At 39.8% G+C, this 21,889-nt stretch overlaps 1 protein-coding gene across 3 annotated transcripts in view; it reads right to left on the minus strand.

The window, feature by feature from the left end:
- SLC10A7 (solute carrier family 10 member 7) overlaps positions 1-17,123 on the minus strand; it is a 150,190-nt gene extending 133,067 nt beyond the window's left edge. Inside the window, exons 1-5 of one of the 3 annotated variants that reach the window (XM_061993839.1) lie at positions 16,928-17,006; positions 15,508-15,651; positions 13,144-13,226; positions 8,855-8,991; positions 4,438-4,513 (exon numbers count right to left, since the gene is read on the minus strand). In XM_061993839.1, the coding sequence (XP_061849823.1) occupies positions 4,438-4,513; positions 8,855-8,973 (195 nt within the window). In that variant the 5' untranslated portion in view covers positions 8,974-8,991; positions 13,144-13,226; positions 15,508-15,651; positions 16,928-17,006. Of the gene's footprint in view, positions 1-4,437; positions 4,514-8,854; positions 8,992-13,143; positions 13,227-15,507; positions 15,652-16,927 lie in introns of those variants that run through there. The other 2 variants (XM_061993838.1, XM_061993840.1) reach the window with 2 other exon arrangements.
- Between the last annotated feature and the right edge of the window lie 4,766 nt (positions 17,124-21,889).

Raw genomic sequence — 21,889 nt, forward strand, 5'->3', positions numbered from 1 at the left:
CTACCATCTATTCACCTGGTTACGTCTTCATAAAGGCTGTCAGGTCAGGCAGAGCAGTTGAAATCTAAGAAGGAGTCACAGAGTTAATAGGTGTGAATTTGTTACCCTACTAGACAAGTTATATTTCTGCTCATTACATAAAAAAACAGCTACGTCCCTCAAAACAAAAAACACGACAGCTATTTCGTCCTCCAAAAGCCAAGATTTTCAGAGACAACAGAGAGTTTCCCTCTCCACTGCTTCCATGTCTCATTTGCCAACATCTCTCTGGATAGAATGGTACTGGGCCCTAGCTTGTCTGAATTATATAGGGAGATCTTTGGACAGAAATTTTAATCTTCATCACACCTTCTTCCAAGAACCATAGGTAAGTATCTTACAATGTCACATATCAGACACTTTTGAAACACGATACCTGTAGCTTGTGTACTAGTAAGTGTTATTCTGAAGGGGTAGAGAAACACTGCCTTGAACAGCTAAACACCTCTGCCATCAGTGGTAATACATAATGAAATGAGATTGGAAAAGTCTCATTAAGACTCACGTAATGAACAGTACTGAGAGTGAACTAGTCACTCCATTATTTTCTTTGCAGCTAAAAGCTTTTGTTCGTGCACTACGCTAATGCCAACACTGGATTTCCCCTTCATTGATTACAGAAAAAAAAAAGCAATACAACTATAAAAATGTGTCACTGTTTTCTGTCTCATTAACTCTTTGTTGTTTTTGCATTTCTTTCTTATAAAGCTACAGCGACCTCCCTCACCCTGTCCCAACCCCTATGACTTGAAGAAGGCTCTTTCTGGTCCCATAAAACTAGCTAAACCACTCACACATCAGAGCTAAGTGAAGATGTTCATTTTCACTCTCAAACTCCAAAAGACTTGGAAGCCTTTAGGCTTTCAAATATAATGCTTCCCCCCTCCACAGTGCCACAGCTACAGCAAGCAAAGGTGCTAACTGGCTTGATTGTCTTCCCTTATTAATGGAAAGCTACTGCTGACAAAGTGCTTTTGATGAAGATACCTTTCCTCTTGGAATGATTGGAATGTCCCAAACATTAAAATGAGACCCTGTTTGCTTGTCTACCAAGCGTTCTTCAAAGCAATACAAATGGCTCACGTGGTAGATTTTGGAATGCATACCTAATAGCCGTTAACATTAAAAATTTGAAAGTGGTATAGATTACAATCAAGCTAACGTATAGAAAGAAGGAAGATTTATTTTTGCTTTTGACAATTTTACATTTGTACTCTTAAGTAACTGTTCAACCCTTGTATTCTTATTCATAGACCAAGAGGACTTGAGGCTTAGATAACACTTTTTTGATACACCACATGTTTGAACCATCAGGAAAACAAACATTGACAGATTATATACTTGCTATTAAACCCTGACAGTTAAATAATAAAGATTTTTAACTTACCTGGGTTTGTACTTACAGTTCCAGTAAATTAAGTTTTTCAATCACAAACATAGTTTAATCAGTTATTATCAGTTATTATCAGTTATTATCAGTTATTATCAGTTATTATCAGTTATTATCAGTTATTATCAGTTTTGGTGACCACAACTTCCTTAGCCAACAACAGCAAAATATTTTATTTTGTCCCCTCAGGCGTGTATCAAGTAAAAAAGCAGATCCTCATAAAATTAACAAAAATGTCATTCTTCTGTCATCTCACAACTGACTTTTCCAACAGATATGCAGCAAAATCCCCTATCCAAGCATTTTTCAGTAATGATCTTCAAACACTTCACAAATTTGCCGTTATTATCCACTGTCACTAGACACACAATACTCCACCTTGTTTTACCAAACATACAATTGGTAGAGCTAAAAATAGAATCCATGTTTCCTCAGAGCCAGGTGAGTACTACTACTACCACTACTATGACATAGAGTCTGATATTTCTTTGAGAATAACCCAAGTTCAAACCAACATTCAACAGTCTCTTATACTTAGATAAAGAAAGCCTAAAGCCCTCTCTACAGTAAACTACCACAGCTCTCCTGTGCCATACTTCAAGAAACCCAAAGAGGTCTTCAGAATATATATTTAGGGTGTGCCTATACTCCACAGCAGAAGGACACTTCTCAGACTAATTACCTCATGTGGAGCTTCCTCGCTACATCACTTCTGAGTAAGCTCATTTATCTTCACATTACACTATGCAGTATAGATACACCCTCAGACAAATCAATTTCTCTAGGTAAGATATATACACTTCACAAGGCAAAAGTAGTTTAAGAGACATTATTACAAACTCACAAAATACTCTCACTGTACAATCACTCATATTTCCAGTTGACTCACAGGCTTAAATTCTTCATATATCAGAATGGATTTAAATAAAAATGGGAAAAAATGCATTCTGCTTATGTCAGAAAGAGAAATATATCAATAACAGCTTAGGTGAAATTTGGTGAGAAGAGATGAAAGACAGTCTTCTTCCCTAGAATGAGGGATATGATTTGCTGTTCTCCAGAAAAAAAAAAAAAAAAAGAAAAAAAAAAGTCTAAATGACAGAAAAGCATCAAATTAAAAAAAAAATCCACATAGGAAATTTGATCAAGTTTGGCAATAAATTTCTCCCATGCTTTGTCTACACTGAGCACATTTAAACGGCATTTCTCTCTTGTGTATCTTCCTAGAGCCTGACAGAACTCTTAGTTCCCAATTCTTCATTCACTCTGCCTCTGCTGTCCATAATTACATGTAAAAATCATTACCAGAGTCTTTGAACACTGGTTTGGTACAGAAGAGTTAGAGGTTCAAGCTTACTTTGTCAGTGATGTATACGGTTACTTACACAAGACTCACATGATAGAAAGTTTCCATTTTTCATCTGGTATAAGATACACACCCCCACACCACCCCAGAAGAATACTACCATTAAAAAAAATGAACTCTAATGATCAAGATACTGAAGTACTGCATACTAACTCCTGCATATAATGATGTTTAATATTGCCTTCAATTAGCCAGACATACCATATTTTTTCCAGGGGATCTTTTCCTTGTTCTAAGGATAGAACAGACATTGCTAACACTGAATAGCACTCATTTAACAGTTCATTCCATCCACATTGCTCACTACATGGCATCTTTGTATAATTTACAGCACCTACACCTAGAATCATAACTAGAAAACTTCTAATTCCTCTGTTGATCACTATTACATACCGAATTTTTCCTTATACTAATTACTCCACAGCACCTCCATCAGACAATTTTAAGATTCATGTTTTCAGGTAGCAAATCAGGAGACAGTGATGTGCATCAGGATTACTTGTAATTAGAGATGCTTGACTTGAGATGCTTTGGGTCTCTCTTCAGAGGATAGAGCAATTAAACAGCACTTTGTCAGTACAAAGTACAACTTTAATCTATTTCAGTGCTATCATGTGTTTTCAAAGCTGACATTAATCGGTCCCAAGAGTCTGAACTCAGAAAATGAGAAGTACACAACTAATGGCCATATTTTAAAACTGTGGTTGGAAGTGACTCACCAAAGCTTACACAGGGGCTCTATGGCTGAACTAAGATTTAGCTCTAACCCTCCAGAAGAGCATCCTATCAGCCTTAGCCTTTAAATTCATCTGTTTCAGTGTTACCCCCTTCTTCACCTACTAGGTCTCATCCACTTTTAGCAGCTACGAGGAAGCAGATCCAAAGGAAATTACCTCATTAATTAGCACACCTAGATTAATTTCCTAGTGCTATCCAACTGGTCTTCCTGAAAATAGCAAGCGTTTTGCGGACAAAGAGTCTGAAATGGCATCAGCATATGACATTTTAAGGCAGAAATATAATGTGACCAAACTGAGTTTGCACAAACAACTTCAATTCTGGCATTTTCTATCTTTGAGAACTTTGCATTGCATCACTATCAGAGAATTCTACATTCCCAGAATTTTCATTTCATGCAGTCTCAAGTACCATGATAAGATTTAAATTAATGTTTTTATCTCCATCATATAATTTGCTACATTTGTATCTTCAAACTTGAGCAATTCCTACTACAGGGCTTCTTAATACCAAACACCATTGAAACAATCACTGTAAGGACAGACTTTCAGTACAAAGTTAATAGTCTATGAGATTACCAGCAGATAATATATGAATGTTATACAGGTAGGAATTACAGTGCAGCAACAAGCAGAAATATCCTAACACCAGCTTTCTATCAGAAACCTTTCTATCGCCTCAGAAAGCCAAGGTTCTTTCAGTTTGACCAATAGCAGTAGATAACGTATCACTATTTCCTTTATTTGACACCAACAAAATACCCAAGCTTTAATTCTAGAATTTTTCACAAGCCACAATAGCATCACATTGCAGTTAGTATTTATTTATGATGAACTCATGTGGCAAAATATTTGTTTGAGCTTCTGTTTAGAAAAAAGCATTCAAAAACAAAATAAAAACTCACCTCATTTCCACCAACAGCTTTGGTTAAAATTACTGCAGAAGACACGGGAGGTGGCATACAGCCTACTGTCTGCAAGCTGAAAACAACAGAAAGAAATATTACATTCTTTACCTGATGAAAACAGTATGAAACCTAAAACGTTAAGATATAAAACATTTTAATAGAAATAATCACCTTAATCACCTGCATAACCCAATGAATTTGCATCACAGTTACAGCCTTGCGCCAACTGGTAGGATTTCTATGTCATCTCTTACCAATCATTACAGTGAAGTGTCATGATGTAGTTTAAAAACCCAAACACTTAACCTCTCTGTGACTCCATTTCCCCACCTATAATACTGTATCTACCATTCACACAGTTATCTACACATCTGTCACAAAGATAATGGCATCATATGTCCTGAGGTGCTGAAGTTTTTAGTGTGTTTTGAGATACCTGTAGTTATTTGGGAAAAAAAAGATAAGAATGTAAATTATTTTCTGGAAAACGTTTATCAGTGATGAAAATATTTACTGCTACATAGAAGACAAAGAACCATGCTTACTACGTACACTTTTTCATCAAGCCCTACTAAAAAAAAAATTTAAAAAAAAAAAAATCACAATTAAGTTTTTATCAAATCACAGGCTATCAAATGTTTCATTTTTATGCATGTTTTCACTTCTTGGTAAAACTGCCTTCCATTAATCAAAACATCAAAAGCTTTCCCCTCCATTTCATAAGTCTAAGATACACTTATTATCTGTAATTTTTTCAATTATTTGTGCAGCAAAATTATCAATGCATATAGTAAATGCTGTTGCAAAGTAAGAAAAAAAAAGTGGTGACTTTTCCTTTGTTTTCAAAGGTAGTTCACAAAAAATACTAATTACAAAAATTAGTTTTAATAAGTTGTAATAAACGTATTTAAAAACAAGAAGAATGTACCAATGTATTACAATTAAATCTAGGGCTAAGTGAAATAGGGCTTCTGAAGAAAAAATTGCTAACTTAGAATTAAAACTAAGGTATGGAATAAAATAGCCTGCAAATCACCCAAAAGCATGGAATCTACATATGTTTTCAAGTATCAGAGTTTGAGACAGTATTCTAGTACAGAACAATCAATTATTAGTGGTGAACTACTTCAGAATTGTAAGTCTGTTAGCCCAGCCCTGAGAAATGCTGTGTTAGAAATCTGTAGCAAACAGAATTATTAAATCCAAACAACAGGGAGCATGTTACAGTGCAATTGACATGCTGCAAATACACAAAAAGCTTAAGTAGAAGAAATAAGTAAATTACAATTATGGTATTCAGTTTGTCAGCTTACAGACACTGTGGAAAAGGAAAGAGGCGACCAGTGTAAGCATTAAATAAATCCAATCACAAAATGCCAAGCACCACCTTTGAAGTTTAGCTTACGGTCAAATAAGCTACAGAAGCAGAGAGTTGTCAGCACTAAGCAAAATAAGCTCATATTGAAAAGTAAAGAAATAGAGGGAAAATAAATGTTGTAGAAAAGCTTGGAAATATATACAAAAATTCAGAGCAAACAAAGATATGGCGAGTGTGATATCCATCCCCTACATTGGTTGTGATACTTATGTCCCTTCTATGTGGTCTCTTGGCAGCCAGCTCCTTGAACTTCTCACCTGCACTAATAAGGGGGGAATTAAGTTCAAAGTTAGGTATGAAATACCAGAAAGGTATGAAATCTGTGCAAGGGCATTCATCTCAGATGGCAGGGATTTTCCACACTATAAGGGAAAGGTTTAGTAACACAATCTCTGTTAGCCCTCTCAAATTTAAAATAGTACATTTGGAAATAAGAAAATAAAAATCACTATCAAGCTATGCTTTTAAATATTCTTCACATCAAAATATTAATGTACAAAAAAACCATGGTACCTACTAAATGGAAATACTTTTAATCAGATATACTGAATTATGCACTTGTGAACTTGTTTCCCGCTTTGTATCAACTACATACAATACTAACAATTTACAAACAAATTCCTCTAATAGCCAACAGATTACTACAGATAACCAAAAAACTGAAACATTCCGCTGGTCATACTGTAAGCGCTAACATCAGGGGTCCAAACACTTGCTGAAGTGTGATAAATCATACCTGTTCTACTGATAGCCTACAGACAAATTGGTATATTGGTTCAAAGTCACATATTTTAGATATGGAGCTACCAAAGCTGCATTTTGTACAAAATGCTATATGCTGAGTGGCAGAAGAGGTGAATCTGCGCAAACATTAATAACCTGCTTCATGCTCCTTTTCAAAGGGATGCTGTTAACGTAAAACTCAGTTATCAAAAATTAATTTAAGAGATGCTTGAAGTAATGTCAGTTTCTCCTATATCTATTTCAAAATAATTGCTAAGCAACAAACTTCCTAATATCATCCCAAGCAGAGCATAAAAAAAACCCAACTGTAGAAACAGAGGAAAAGCTGCTACAAGAGAATCTACCATTCATTCTGAAGCAAGACTGGGGCTTAATTGTGCCCTTTAGGCATAATCTTGTGCCAAGAGTAGTGGAAAACTGCAGCCCCATCCTGCCAAAGGGTGCTGCATGCCCTTGGGAGCATATGCCTATCTTTCCAGGCCTTTGTGAGGACTATCAATTAGCTTCCACTACAAGCTGTGCTAAACACATGTAATGAGGAAGTAACTTAGCCAAAGTGTGTCTTGTCCACTCGCTGTTTTCATTAAGGGTACTTAGTGTTTCTAGGGGATAAAAACTACAGCTGTGGAGCATTAGGATGATGCAGAGCAGCTTCTCACTCTCGTTTCCATATAGGGACATACATCTACCTGCTTTAAATTATATTATCCTAGATTTAGGACAGAGGTCAGTATTTTCTGCATCTGCATAGCACTGAAGGTACAGCTTCCCTTAGGATCCCTCCGCAGTGAATACCTTCACAGCCACACAATCCCTGCTGTTCTGAGCATATTCTGAACAGTAGAATAGTAATTTTTTAAAAATTTTTAAAAAAAACAAAACCAAAATCAAACCAGAACTCAAAACCCAAACCACCTTCGTTAAACTCCTCAATCTGACTATTCTGTGAATGAACTTTCAATACAACAGAGATACTGCATTAAAAGATAAAATACAGAAATAGCAGTAAAGGAACAAACGTTTGCAAGGCAGCTTGAAACATATAGAAATATACTAGCTCACTAGTAAAACCTTCATGAAAATTGAGGCTAGTTTAGGCTCCACGTTTAGGAAGATACACATACAAGTGTATCTTTTTTAAAAAAATACATATATATCTAGTTTTATTTGTTGTTTCACAGGTGTGTATGCATATACATACACATATATTTGTGCATGTAACAATTCACGGCCCTAAGGAAAAGCCACAAAAATCTCTTGTACCTTGCACTTCAGAAACTGAGACATGGATTAAGAAAGGAATTTTGGCTCACTATGGAAATCATCCCTCTGTTCTAGCTGAGGAAAAACTTCACTATCATTTTACTTCAAAGAAAAACCTTTACTATCAATAGCCAAATTCAAATGAACATTGTGTAGCAACCTTGTTATTTTCTAACAATGTTAAGTGAAACAGCAGTAAAACACCTGGAGAAGCCTCTTCAAAACAAAACAAAATACTCTTTCAGGTTTAGGCTTTGTAAAAACATCAACATGTGCAGCTTTATATTTAAACTTTTATGACAGAGAATTGTTCTCAAGCAATGTTTCACCAAGCAGTAAGAAATGGGGATTCTTTAAGTAGTTTTCTAAAATAATTGATTTTTGCATTAAAAAATCCCAGTATAGCTGCATGGTACTAGATATTGAACTTTGATTCTAAAAAAAGCTTTTTATTTTTTTAAGTTTTCATAACATCACTACTGCACCATCTCTGTAACTTCAGAAGAACACACTGGCAGAGTACACCAAAGGTTTAAAACACACTGTTTTTATTGCAACTCAGCGTCCATTCATCCCAAAGTTCTCCTCCTACAAAAACTTTCTCTTATTTTTACCCCATAATTTAGCTGGAAGCAGATACTGAACCACCATCTGGACACATGCAAGAGATGCTCAGTACATACCGTTTAAGAACAGAATGGGACACCAGTACATGGCATCCATAGTATTTATTCATCAACATCATCCTTGAGACCCAGCACAGGACTTCAACAGTGTTTTGCAAAAGAGAAAGCTAACGTGCTGCAAGCTCCCTACATATGAAACTGACTGGACTTTCTAAAAATGAGACCAGGTTCCTGAAAAAAAAAAATCATCTTGTGTACGTACTGCGTTTTTGACAGCAAAGTGCTGAAGTACAAAAACAAACATCAAAATCTTGTATTTCACAAGTCTTAACCCACTGCAGGATGAGCAGTCCTTTAAGAAGACAGCTACAAATATATTTCACTCCATTATGCTTAAACATACCCTTTTAAAAGCCATTCATTTATAGGTGTGATTGATAATAGCTGAAGAAAGAGCCATATTGCTGTTGGGAAGAACACAAGTGTAAAAATCTGGACAAAAAGGTGTAGTTTCACATGCATCAAAGCACTTGTCAGCTCCTGCAAGAGAAAAAGAAGAGAGGAAGTTGCAGTCATAACAGCTGAAGTAAGATCACATTTGAGCTTTTAAAACTAGGACCATCTTTATAATACAAAGAGAATGCATGTCAAAAGGGCACCTTTAGGGATCATCTGATCTTCTCTTTAATAATGAAGTACATCCAGACAACATAAAAGCTCTGTCTGCTCCTGGGCATTTTTCCAAAAGAATTGTCCACCACTTCCATAATAGTGTAGCTCTCATAACAGTAGCTTTTCAGCAGGCAGCCTTTGAGCACTTTGCCACTGCTTCAAAGCTTGTGTTAACTACTCTGACGGCCTGTTTACTTTATTGAGTGCTGATATCAAGAGGAAGAAAAACTTGTAGTGCTCAGGTGATTTCAGGTATCTCTAGTCCAAAGACAACCACAAACCATGATTCTCATTTATACCATGAAAAGGGGATGTTTACATTAAAAACAATCATCATTTGTGGGTTTTTTAAGGAAAAAACAACAAACATAAAATGCAAAGTAATTTGTAGCAGATTTTGACTACTTATTGTATCAACAGATAGGAAATTTATATATAGACTGTAATAAGCTAATAACACCTAAACCATGAAATTCAGATAAAGTCCAGAACATCACAGGAGACTGAGAAAACAAACAAACAATTTTACGTAGTATAGGAGTACTCCAGAGAAGTGATCAAGTATGGTTATGCAATAAATCCTTCAGTTAGTTCTGCAATCTCTCCATTTCTGTCTTTTCAGGTACTCCAAGGATCTTCTAACAGTTTTTGAGCATAAGGAAATTTCACTACATTTCAACTCACTTCAACTCTCAGATTTGAGAAGAAAAATACTTTTTCCTCTCCCTCAAAGTAACTTGCACTGTTTTCAAGTAAACAATGCAACAGGAAAAGAATTGATGACACTTTTATACAAAACCTAATTTGCTAGGATTTTCCAGTTGAAACCCCAGATGTGTTTTTAAGAAAAGGAATAAGATAAAAAAGTGTACAATGTACAATAAAAAAGTATACCATGTACAATAATGCAGCAGTCAATCTTGAAATGCCACCCTCAGCTTCAGAACAGTGGAATTTTTATGAAACATAATCACGTACTGCATTTTCAACCACCCAAATGCACACCGATGTAATTACATATCTTGAAGCACTAGCAATTCAGCACTATGTCTTTGTTACTTGATTTTTCTTAATAAAATTCTCTCCTAAATTTAGGTTAGGGGTAAAAAACCCTCCCACAGAAAAATACACATCCATTGATATCCTATTCTTAAAACTATACTAAATATGGACTTGAAATATGCATCTTGACCCAGTTTTACCAAGAGAGTATCATTACTTCAGTATTCGGTTAACTGGATGAAACTTTTTTGTTTTTTTAATAAACTCTTAAGCAGGCTAGCATCACTCTGCAGGAGAAAATAGGCCTTCTCCACACATAATATGTTACAGTACCTATAGCGTTATGAATAGCATCACTCTAGTACTGTGTCATCTGATCTCAAAAAGAAAACAAAGAATAAAACATCTGGTAGCAGAACACATCCTGTGCAGGAAAGGACCTGGAAATACTTATATAGAAGTATATGTTTCAGAAGTAAATAATACAGTTGAGAAAAAACTAAAGCAAAATACTTCTTTCAGCAAAATACTTCTTTCAGCAAAATACTTCTTTCAGCAAAGACAATCTATGAAGGCACCCCCAATTTAGGCACCATCACATATACAGAAGTGTCCTTTTCATTTAATATATTCAGAACTGAAAAACACCTTAAAAAAAAGATCACTTGAAGAAAACTGTGTGATGCTTTCAACAGCAAAAACGAAGACAAAAACTTGAGAAAGACTGGTTAAAGCTTCCAGGGAGCAGGACAGGCTGGACAGTGTGAATTCCCATTACCATCCAACCACATTTAGATGGTCTTAGCTCGACTCCTCTGACCAAACACCCACACAGAACAAACAGTATTTTCAGTGGCTTGCCATATCCCTCACTGAAATGGATAACTCAAGTATGTGATTTAATTTCTGAGGCCACAGACAAAAACAGAAACAACTTACTTTGCAATCCAATAAAAAGACATATTAACTGACTAACAATACCAACAAAGTTGTGCCTCAATTAAAACAAGGTCCTAAGTATTTTAATAAAATTGTGACCTCGCTTCCTAAGGCACTGAAAGATTGTTTTTAATACACATTTTAAAAAGTGTACAAAGGGTACAATGAGTAAACTTCTACCCTCACGGCAGAAATTCAGAAAAGGCTTAGCTTCTTCATGGAATATAAAGTTGAATGTACAGCACCAGCTCTAACTGATGCTTCTGAAACAATCTACCTGGACACAAACACCAGCTCCTGTAAAACCTTCATTTACATCAATGTATTGCTTTTAGAACCACAGATGAAAAAAAGAAGTTATGCAAGTTCTAATTAGGACATGACACATTGCCCAGGAACCTGTCAGTCATATCACCTCATCTGGGAAAAGTCCGATGCACACTAGCATTGACAACCTAATCAGGACTTTGATGACACTGCTGATTTCACACTCAGACACAGTGGCTTTAAAAATGTAAAGCTTCAAGGGTAGAAGCCAGTGAAAGGGAAGGAAGTTTTACATTTTTTCTCTGTAGGCAAAGATTCCTAACCCTGAAAGCAGGAAACTCCACTCTTAGTGCTACTCAGGCTTTGTATTTCAGGTCTTCTTCTCTGTGCAAGAAAGTGTCTCTCCACAACCCATTTCCATTACTATTAAGTACTGTCCAGGCAAATATATGACATAGTTTTTCCTGCTTTCCTATAAGATCACAAGGTTCTAAATAGCTGCTACAGAATTGGCTAAAGTTATTCACTCCAACTTACACTGTGTCCCAGCAGAACTAGAGGCTCTAGTGACAGAACTGTCAGCAGACACAGGAGAGGGTTGCCATCACCTCCATTTGAAACTTTATCACTATAATCATGAAACAGATATAGAAACTTTTTTTTGTTGAATGCACACTGTTCATCCAAATCACAGTTTGCCGAGAAGATAACTCGACAATATCATTATGATTCTGTTAAGCAGTAGTATCATGCAACATATGAATGACATTACCTGTTAGAATAGCCAACAGCATAAAACAGAGAAACTAGACTAGTAGAGACACACAGTGTTTCACTTCAACTCTGTCTGCACCTTCCCTTCTTGGCACATAGCCATAATTTCCTTTCTCCATGCCTCCTTTACATGTCACTAAGAGGTTATCCTGTTCATCTCTTCTTACTCCTAGATTGTGTCACAGTTTTTTTAAAGAGGTACAATCTGACACAAGTCTTGGTGTCTGTGATATGCAGCAGAGTGGAGACACTTCAAGTCCACCTGTCTAGTGTCCACCTGTCTACAACTAAATTGTACAGTAAAAAATTGCCAAGACGTTGTACCTATATACTGGTCCAGCATCTGCAGAGGAATCCTGTTTTGATACTAGCTGCAGTCCCTGGCCTACCCAATGCAGCAGCAAGTCACCAGATCTTTGCTTGCATCAGTTCTGTAGCAACCAGCCTAAACAGTTTTACTTAGAGATCATACCAGCAGGTAAGAAGGAGGGGGGCAAAGAGAGCTCACACCTTCTCTTTGTATGCTACAGAGGCGTGAAGACTTCACATAGCCTCTCTCTGCCTAGTTCCCTACCAAGTTCTACCCTAGGACTCGCACAGTCTTGTGGCTTGTTTCACAGCTGTGCAGTGGGGAAGTCAATGTGTACAACAGGTGTTGGAAGGCAGGTGCTAGTGTGCTCCTGCGTCTCACCCAGACTTGGGTTTGGGACACATTCAAGGTTTAGATTCAGTCTCAAAATTGTGTCTATTTAGCCAAAACACTGCAAAAAAAGACAAAATCAAGCAACCCACCTCTGTGGATGGGTGAAATTTATTCACGTTCTCCTCAATATCATGTTTATTACTTTGTGAATAATCTTCTGAAAGGAGGGGCAATTCCATAAATGTCTAATATTTATCTTCCAACGTTAGTCATTCTCCCAGAATTATCAACAGCAGCACCGTAATTAAATACTCCATTTACACCAACCCCAATCAAAAGCAACACAAAACTTTTTTAAAGCAAAATAAGTATGAAGCAACAAGAAATTACAGTACCTCAGTTTTTAAGGAGAGTCCACTGTTAAAGAATATAGCTGAAACAGCAATGTAAGTTATGGTAATTTCTGGTTTCAAGGGTCCTAAAAAATACAGAAAACAAAGTGAACTACAGTCAAAGAGATAATAACGTGCATAGATCACATCACAGGAAATGAGAATACTTAGAAAAATACCTGGAGAAGATATCATCATTAAAGTCTCCAATAAAAATAATTGTGTTTCTATTCAGTTATGGAAAGCATGCTATTCCATTTTAAATTAAGGCAAACCAATGAGTGGAGAGTGAGGTATGATGTCATGCAAATTTGGCTTCCATGATTACAGGCCACTGTGAATTAATTGGTAAATTCTGGAAATGTGAAAACAGTTCATTTTTCACAGTTGTCATCAGTGTCTCCCTATAGCACCAGCAAACTCAAACTTTAAACTCAAAAATATTAGTTACTCCCTCCACAGGGACATGGATATCACTCATGTATTTACCTCTTGCTTCGTCCCCCACAACACACACACCTGCCTGGCTGCCCGCACATAGGAAACCAGGCTGTACCTTGCAATGATTTCCTTGGGGCAATACAATTCTGCATTCTACCCCCACAACAGGGCTGTGGCAAAATGGTTTGCTCCCAGCTTTACAGTAACACATTTCAGACACACTGCCTCAGAGAGATCAGCCAAGGCAGATGCCTGCACCTCCAAGGGTACCAGTATATTAAAAGCTTACACTTGTATATATTTATATACTTTCTTTCAGGGAGATCAAAATAAAATACTTTTTACACTCCTATAAAAATGATGAATTTTCTTCATATGCTCTGCCTTCTGAGCCTACCAAGCGCAAAATGTATATATTCATTTCTTCCACAAGCATTCAACTAGCTATTATATTGGAAAGAAAACATTAGCAGTCTACTTAAGACCAAAGTAATATCCTAACTCTGCAAGTGACACTAAGTTGTCATGAGCAAAACTGCAGCAGCAAACAAGTAAGCCTTTACTCAGCACTCCAGAAGAGAGAGTCCTTTCTGCTCTCTCAGATGAATGATACATTGATGGTCACACAGCAGCAAGGTCAATGATCTTTAAATCAGAGGGATTTGATCATACACTGAGTCTAATCAAATTTGCATCTCTAGCCACTTAGACACAAATCCTGTTCTCAGAGAAGACTTCTTCATTCACAAGACAATAAAACTGTGTGTGCTAAATACAAAAACTAAACCAAACAAGCTTTATGAAGTATAAGGTAAAAATAAACCAGGAAACGCAAGAGTTAAGGTTACAACAAAGTTGGCTAGTTGCAAAATCATGGCATGGTAACTGAACAGCCAGGAGGCAAAAAAACCCAGAAAAAAAATGGTGATACAGAAAATTATTTTATGTATATGTATAGAATTATATCATTTTTCTAATCATTTAGAAGCTTAGAGCACATATATACATGCATATACACACTGGGCAGACAGGCAGTGAGTTAGTCAGTCTGGCTAAGATAAAATTTCTTCTAGGATTCACTTTTTCTGTTTTACGGTTTTTGCTGGCCCACCTGAACTCCTGTACACAGCAGAAACATCTGCCAGTAGAGCAACCATGTGTTCATGGAGCACAGAAAATCCTGGTTAAAACAGATTCCCTTAAGCCCTTGTGCAAAAGACTTGGTCAGGAAAGCTCTTTGCAGAAAGGAACTAACTAAATAGGCTCATTGATCAAATAGCGAAACAGCAGAAAGGGCTTGGCTTACGCCCTGAAGGTGGCAACACCACAAACCTTTGTTATTTGTGGTATAGTAATTCCACCCATATGGATACTGGACCATCCATACCATTCAGAAAGACCCTTCAGATTACAGTGCATGATTTTGTCATCTGGCAGATGACAAACTAAGGTTTTTTTCATATGCTGATATTTCTTACTCCCCATCTCTTTTTAAATTTCTGGTTCTAAAATGAGCACCAAGATCACGTATCTTCAGACAAGGGATACCACTTTGAGAAACACGTGCTCACGAGTTTCAATCAATGCTTACAAAATTTTTCAAGTCAGTTGTCCCAGGAAGAATAATACGTCAAAATCTGACAACTCTTTGTAGTAGGATAATTAAATGAAGTGCTCCATCATAGTGCTTCCATGAGGAAAAATTATCTCGAGTTCTAGTTAAGAGGATCTCCCACATTGCTTCCAACAATTAGCATGACAATCAAACCAAAAAGGGACAAACCACCTATCAATTTAAAGTTGTCTTCAGGATTTGCTGAAGACACAGCATGGATCCTGCAAGAAGCTCCAGGTAGGTCCTATTCACCTATGCAAAACAGCACACAGATGTTAGAAAAGATCCTTGCAAAGCAGTAATTTGCCTACCCCGAACTCCACGAAGTACCAGAGCCTTAGTTGCCACAGCAAGTGTTCAGAGCCATATTTTTTTAAAACCACTTTCTTTTGCCCAGAACCTAATGGAGGGAGGAAAAGGCTCAATGAGAAGCTCTTTATCCTCAAACTTCACCTCTGTTAAGGAAGAAAAAAAAAAAAGTATAAAAGTACAGCTAGATTCTTCCCCCCCTCTTATAACAAGGAATTGCTAGAGGAGTTTTATTCAAGTGTCAAGTCCCTCTTCTTAAATCTTCAGAGATCAATTTTATAAGTATAAAATTTAATTTGGTCTTGAAATTGTGAAGTTACAACAGAAACTAACCTGAAGACGCCACCAGCATTTATACTCAAAGGTATCCTGTTTATTCTAAAACACTGGCTATTTCATCATTTCTTGTTACAAGAAACATACAAGATCTCCCTGCTTAGAAAACGATCTGAGCACTTAGATGTGAGCGTTTGATACCATGTTATACACAATAATTTTCACTGTTTTCCTTCATCTTTCGTGAGAAAATATGAGGGGGAAAAAAAACCAAACAAAACAACCCCCTCAAATTAAGATACAAGTGTGTTATTATAAAGTGAGGGGGGAAAAAAAACAAAAAAGCATCTGGCTGAAATACAGCACAGAGACTTTAACGCAATATGCATTAAACTACGCCTCTCCAGAAGTTCACACATGGCAAACATTCATACACTGAACTGCAGTGACTTTATGCCCACCTTAAAGTTCTTTAAGTTACTACTTAGTTTAAAAGGAGTACGTTCAAAGTAAGTTGCTGTCCAGCTTTCTTTACTAATCCAAAAAGAAGAGGATAATATTCGAGCAACTGGTACGGTGTCTAGCAAAGATCCACATAGGGAATACGCCTCGAAATTTTTCTCGTGTGCCTCGGAAAGTGGCAGACACAGAAGCAGCGGAAGCGAGCTGCCAAAGGTCCAGAGACCACAGGAGGGCCAGCCGCTGCCCGCTCTTCTGCATTTCCGAGACCACTCCAGTTTCAAAGTTTCTGAGGGGACGCCCTGATGGCTGAGTGGCATGCGAGCGAGTCTCAGCGTCCCCGGCACCAAAGAGACTGCTGACCTGCAGAAAGGCCCGCCGACTCTCCCACACCTCCGCTCCCCAGCAGCGGGGCGGCCGCTCCCTGCCCTGCCGCCGGCACCGGGACCCACCGCGGGCAGCGCCGGGCCCAGCCCGCAAGACCGAAACGCGCCGAGTGGCGGGCCGGGGTGGGGGACAGGCGGCGCCGGCCGCTGGGAGTTGACAAAGTACTGCCGGGCCCCCTGAGGGCGCCGAGGCACTCGGTCGGCGGCTGCGGGGGCCTCCACGGCGCTCCTCGCACGGCCCTGCACCTCTCGCTGAGCAGCCGGGGCGAACCAACCCCGATGGGGCAGCGACCAGACTCACCCCCTTTGACGCCGACGGCGGGCTCCAGCCGCGCCACCGCGATAACCAGGACGATGCCGAGGATGAACCACTCCTTCCGCAGGCGCTCCAGCAGCCCCATGGCGCGCCCCGCCGACCGGCACGGCCCGGCGCGGCGCAGCACGGCGTAGCGCCGGGGCGGGGTGCAGCCCCACCGCCCGCCGGCAGGACCAGCCGGATCCGCTGACAGGAAAAGTCTCACCCACCGCCGCCATGACTACCACGCACCTCCTAATAGACACGCAGCCTCCGCCGCCACCCGCGCGATTGCCCGCAACGACGACCTCCCGCTTCGGCTTCGGCCGCCCCCGTCCCGCGCTCCATCCCCGCGCCGAAGCGTGGGGCGGCCGCGGACAGCACGGGTCGCGGCGGCGCAGGGGTGGCGAAATGGGACGGCACCGCTGCCGCTGCCGTCACCGGGCGGTCCGAGAAGCGCGGCCCCCAGAGCCGGACCCGGCGGGCGGCGCGACCCTTGCGGGCGCGGGGCTCAGCGGGACGGCGGGCGGCGGAGGGTGTGCGCGCTGTTTTGGTACATTACAACGTCTGCGTGACGCCCGGCGTTTGACGCGCGGGAGGGCGGGCGCGAGCTGGCGGTGGCGGCCGTTAGGCGCGCGCGGCGGGCCGGCCGGGCTGGAGGGGGCGGGAAAGGAGGGCACACCCCCTCTGTCTCGCGCCGCGCCGCCATGCGCTTCCACCCGCCTCAGGCGGGACCCGGCGGCCGCGGGCGCGCGAGCCTTCCGTGGCGGCTGTTCGCTGTGAAGGCGGGCGCTGGTTGCGGCCGTCCGGACGCTGCTGGCAGTGAAAATACTGACCGTTAAAACCCCGCCACCCGTACTGCGGAAGCGAGGAGCTCCGGACAGTGGGTAGCAGCCGTGTAACTCGCGTACGGGACTCGTCCCACCGCTGTGCCAGGGCGGTGAAGGACACATCGTGCCTCAATCGCCTCGGAGTTCAGCACCGTGTCGCTTCGTTGCCGTAGGAAGGCGCTGCCTGTCCGGTCTGAGCAAGACCCGAAGGCATCTGCCTTGCAGGAAAAGAAACGCCTGTCGCGACTTGTCGACATCATCCTTGGCGGTGCGTCCCGTGCCGCCGTGCATGAGCCGAGACAGTTTCCAAACTGGAGACGCTGCCCTGTGCGGTGGTCGGTGGATTTGTTTCAGTGCTAAATATGTTCCCATTAAAACGGAGTATCATAGAAAACCCACAGCCCTGTGCGGTTCCCATTTCCCATCCCCCCGCCGCCTTGTCCCCGCTTCCGCCCTGGATTCATTAGCCCGGCCCCTGCCCGCCGCGACCCCCGCGCTCTAAATCACGTTAACAAGGAAATGATAAAGTCTGAAACCCTCTTGTCACCGCAGCTGCTCTCTCCAGTTCTGCCACGGCTGCCTCGGTCCAGTAGCTTTCAAACACACAAGGGTTCTGCGGTACGATTTCTAAACATTAAGGTAAGTTTATACTTCATGGTCTCTGTGGATGTATTCGGGCTTCGAAGAATAGCCCTGCCACACGCCTCTCGGCTCCCAAGTAAATAAATGTTTATAACTCAAAGCTCAGCTGTGATCTCAGCTACTTACAAGAAGGTGTATAATGCTGTATGTCCTGGGAGGTTCACTTTTGTAAACGTGTATACATCATAGATGACTTTTTTTTTTTAATATGGAGGGAGTGTGTCCTATCTGTGAGGGGACTCAAAATGTGCAGTTTAAAATGATTATACATTTCACTGCTTTACTGTTTCAAGAGTAGATGTTGGTCCTTGCTGTCTTCTCAGATGCGAGTAGCAAATTGCAAAACCTCACTACATTTGCCTGTACAACTGCTACAGGTTGACTGTTTAGGGAGAAAATAACTGCGTTAACAGCTGTTCTTCCAGAGCAAGCTGTGATTATAACAAGCATACAATTTGATTACTTGGAGGATTTGATTACTGCACAGAAAGGATAAGACAAATCAGTTAAAGATGTAAAGTTAAGGTTTATAATATAAATTATATTAAATCTTTGTGAGGCTATTCATTCACAGGTGAGGTGGCCCTAGTTTCATGACACAGTTTTTATCCCTATTGTTCGTAGATCAGAGTACTTAGCTCTTTTCCTATGTGGCTCTGCTAGCACAGTGGCAAGAGCACAGGCCCTCTAATCTGAACACAGTAGGAGACCAGGCAGATGTCCAGTGTTTCCCAGTTCGTTTGGTTGTGAATGCATATGTAGCCCTGGGGACCCTAATAGAGATGGGCAAGAGGCTTTGCACTCTCTGCCTGACAGTTCCCACCTTGTTCCTTGCGTCCTGCAAAGGCCTCTCAGGCACAAACGGTTTCAGCACAGCTCAGGAAAGCATCATTGCCAAGGAAAAGCAAAACAACAATCTATGGAGACCAAAAGTTGCACACTTAGTGAATGACTAGTGAACGAAGTTGCTGCAATGTCAGTCACTACAAAAGCTGTAGATGTATGCAAAGAAGGGGCAGTAATGGAAGATGCTCAATCTGCCTCTGAAGTTCAGTCCTTCAACAAAAACAGCAGTCTCTGCTTTTGCATCTTAGTTTTTATATGGTACTAACTGTACTCATCACTCTTTGCAGGCAGATACTCATTATGTATTTTTGATCTTGCCCACTACCTGAGTTAGTTCTAGGTTCATTTTGCCAACGAGTTTCATATTTGCTCACAGCAGACCTAATTGGCAAAAGTTAGAAACCTCATGTTCAGTCTGAGGCTCTGGAAGATTCTTCTCATTTTCCACGTCAAAGGGTCACTCCTTGTGTGCTGTCCCAAGCCTGTCTGTCCTCTAGAGAAGGATGAGCTTTCTTTCTGCATATCAGATTTAGAACAGTTAAAATATTTTTTAAAAACCTAGTGGTTTGCCAATGGTCATCAGATATCACAAAGAAAGTTTAACTTTTGTCTTTACTCACTAAAGAAATAGATACACTTTAATAACACTCTGTTGCTTTGAGCGAATGGTTTGCCTGGAAATATATAACGTCATTCTTATTGAGGCCTTCAGTCAGAATTAGAGAGGAACAATTTGATATCTGTCATCCAAAACTATATCCCCCAACAATTCTCTTTCCTTATCAGGTTCCCATACAGATAATACATATCCTGAGTAACCACCACTGAGACTTGACCAGCTCCCAGAATGGTCTGGCACATGTGTACATGTATCATGTACATTACATCGTACAAAGCCTGTTTAGAATATATTTAGCTGTGGCTTAGACACAGTACAGGAATGAGAATTCAGCTTCTCTCTGATTTCACATGACCAAATTTTCATTTATTTTCAACTGCAAACATACCTTGAGGCTTCCAGCTGCTTTCCTGCTTCTAAAGGCCCTCATGCTTCCTTCTGCGTAATACTAAAGCATCGCAACACACCTAGTTACTTGACACCAAATCTTTGTTGCTCACAGGTGATCTGTTGAAATCAACAAGGATGTTTATGTGAGCAGTGACCAGTTTCCATGTCTGCAAAGAGGCAAAAGTATACTGGGCATTTCTGGGCATCACGTTCTTACATGGTTTGTAACCAATGTGGAGATGTCGGCTCCCTTTTGTGCCTTATAGAGGCTAGTTCTTTTGTGTATCCAGCCTCTTATCTGCACAACATACCTTGCTGTCTAATAACTACACAGTTAGGTTATTTTAGGGAATGTGCTGGGATTTTTAAGTTCCATGGTAGCAGATGTTATCTGATTATGCATTTAGACAGGAGAGATTTCAATATAAAGGAGAGGAGATCACGAGATAAAGGGAGCTTAAATGAAAGGAAGATATAGTATTAAATAATTCAACTTGAAAAGAACAAAGATATTCCGAATGAACAAGATAAAGAGAGGTGTTAATTATAAATAGGAAAGTTGAGGAGAAAAAGTGGAAATATATGAGAGATGGTTTACAACACATTTATATTTCTCACAGGCACTCAGTGGCACGATCTCAGATTTTCTCAGGCACCTGAAGAGATTGCTATCCTGATCCTATCAGCTGGTTTTCTGTATGGAAATGGGGTTCACAAGCCTTAGTCTCTCCTGGCCTAGGTGCTTATACTGTTTCAGGCATCTGTAAAAGGTCTTTTGGTTGTTGCTACTGGATATTATGAAATGCCAGTAAGCACTTTGGTATTTCCAGCAGCAGGACTTACTACCATTAGCATAATACAGTAGTAGGAACTATGTGCAGTTTCAATTTAGAACAGCACTTAATGGGACTTAAACATATGTATATGTATGTTTTTCTAAATTAAAGGTATAAGATGATAAAAAGGTTTTGTGAACTTTTGTTTTTAATTCTGTAATGGTATGTTTATTTTCCCCCAGGAACTAAATGCACAGTGGTGGGGGGAAGTAACTTCTAATAAAGGGTCCTCTCATTATGTATTTAGATATCCAACAGGTTTTTTTTTGCAACAAGCATTTATTCTTTTACTTCAGAGCCCAGTGTGAAATTTTCATGCACTAATCTTGGGCATTAGGAAGAAAATTTAAAAAACAACGAATGAGACTTTGTTGATCCCTTTCCTAGTACCTATTTGTTCTTGCACAGAAACAGCCCGGCTTAGCGCTGCTCAAATCATGATATTCTTTTGCCTTCTTCTCCAAGGTATGCAAGATACCATATAGATTACAGAAATTTTCATATTTTATACTTTTTCACAGAAATATGATTTCCCAGCAGACAGCAAGGCTATAACGCATTCAGAAAGTTGGCTTTAAGAAGAAAAAAAACAAAGAGCAATTGATATCAGTAAAGCTGTGTTTGAACCAAATTATGGGCTTATTTTACTGCAATTTGAAAACATAAGAAAAAAGTATACCTCTTTTTTTTTTTTAGAACCCTGAAAAGCTATCCATATTTAAGCCTGAAAAAAAATGAAAGCAAGAACATGAAATAGCTTCTCTGGGTGATTTCACATTGAACAATTGGATTTAACCTGTTAAGT

The sequence above is a fragment of the Colius striatus genome, chromosome 3 (genome assembly GCF_028858725.1).
Source record: "Colius striatus isolate bColStr4 chromosome 3, bColStr4.1.hap1, whole genome shotgun sequence".
NCBI classification, from domain to species: domain Eukaryota; kingdom Metazoa; phylum Chordata; class Aves; order Coliiformes; family Coliidae; genus Colius; species Colius striatus.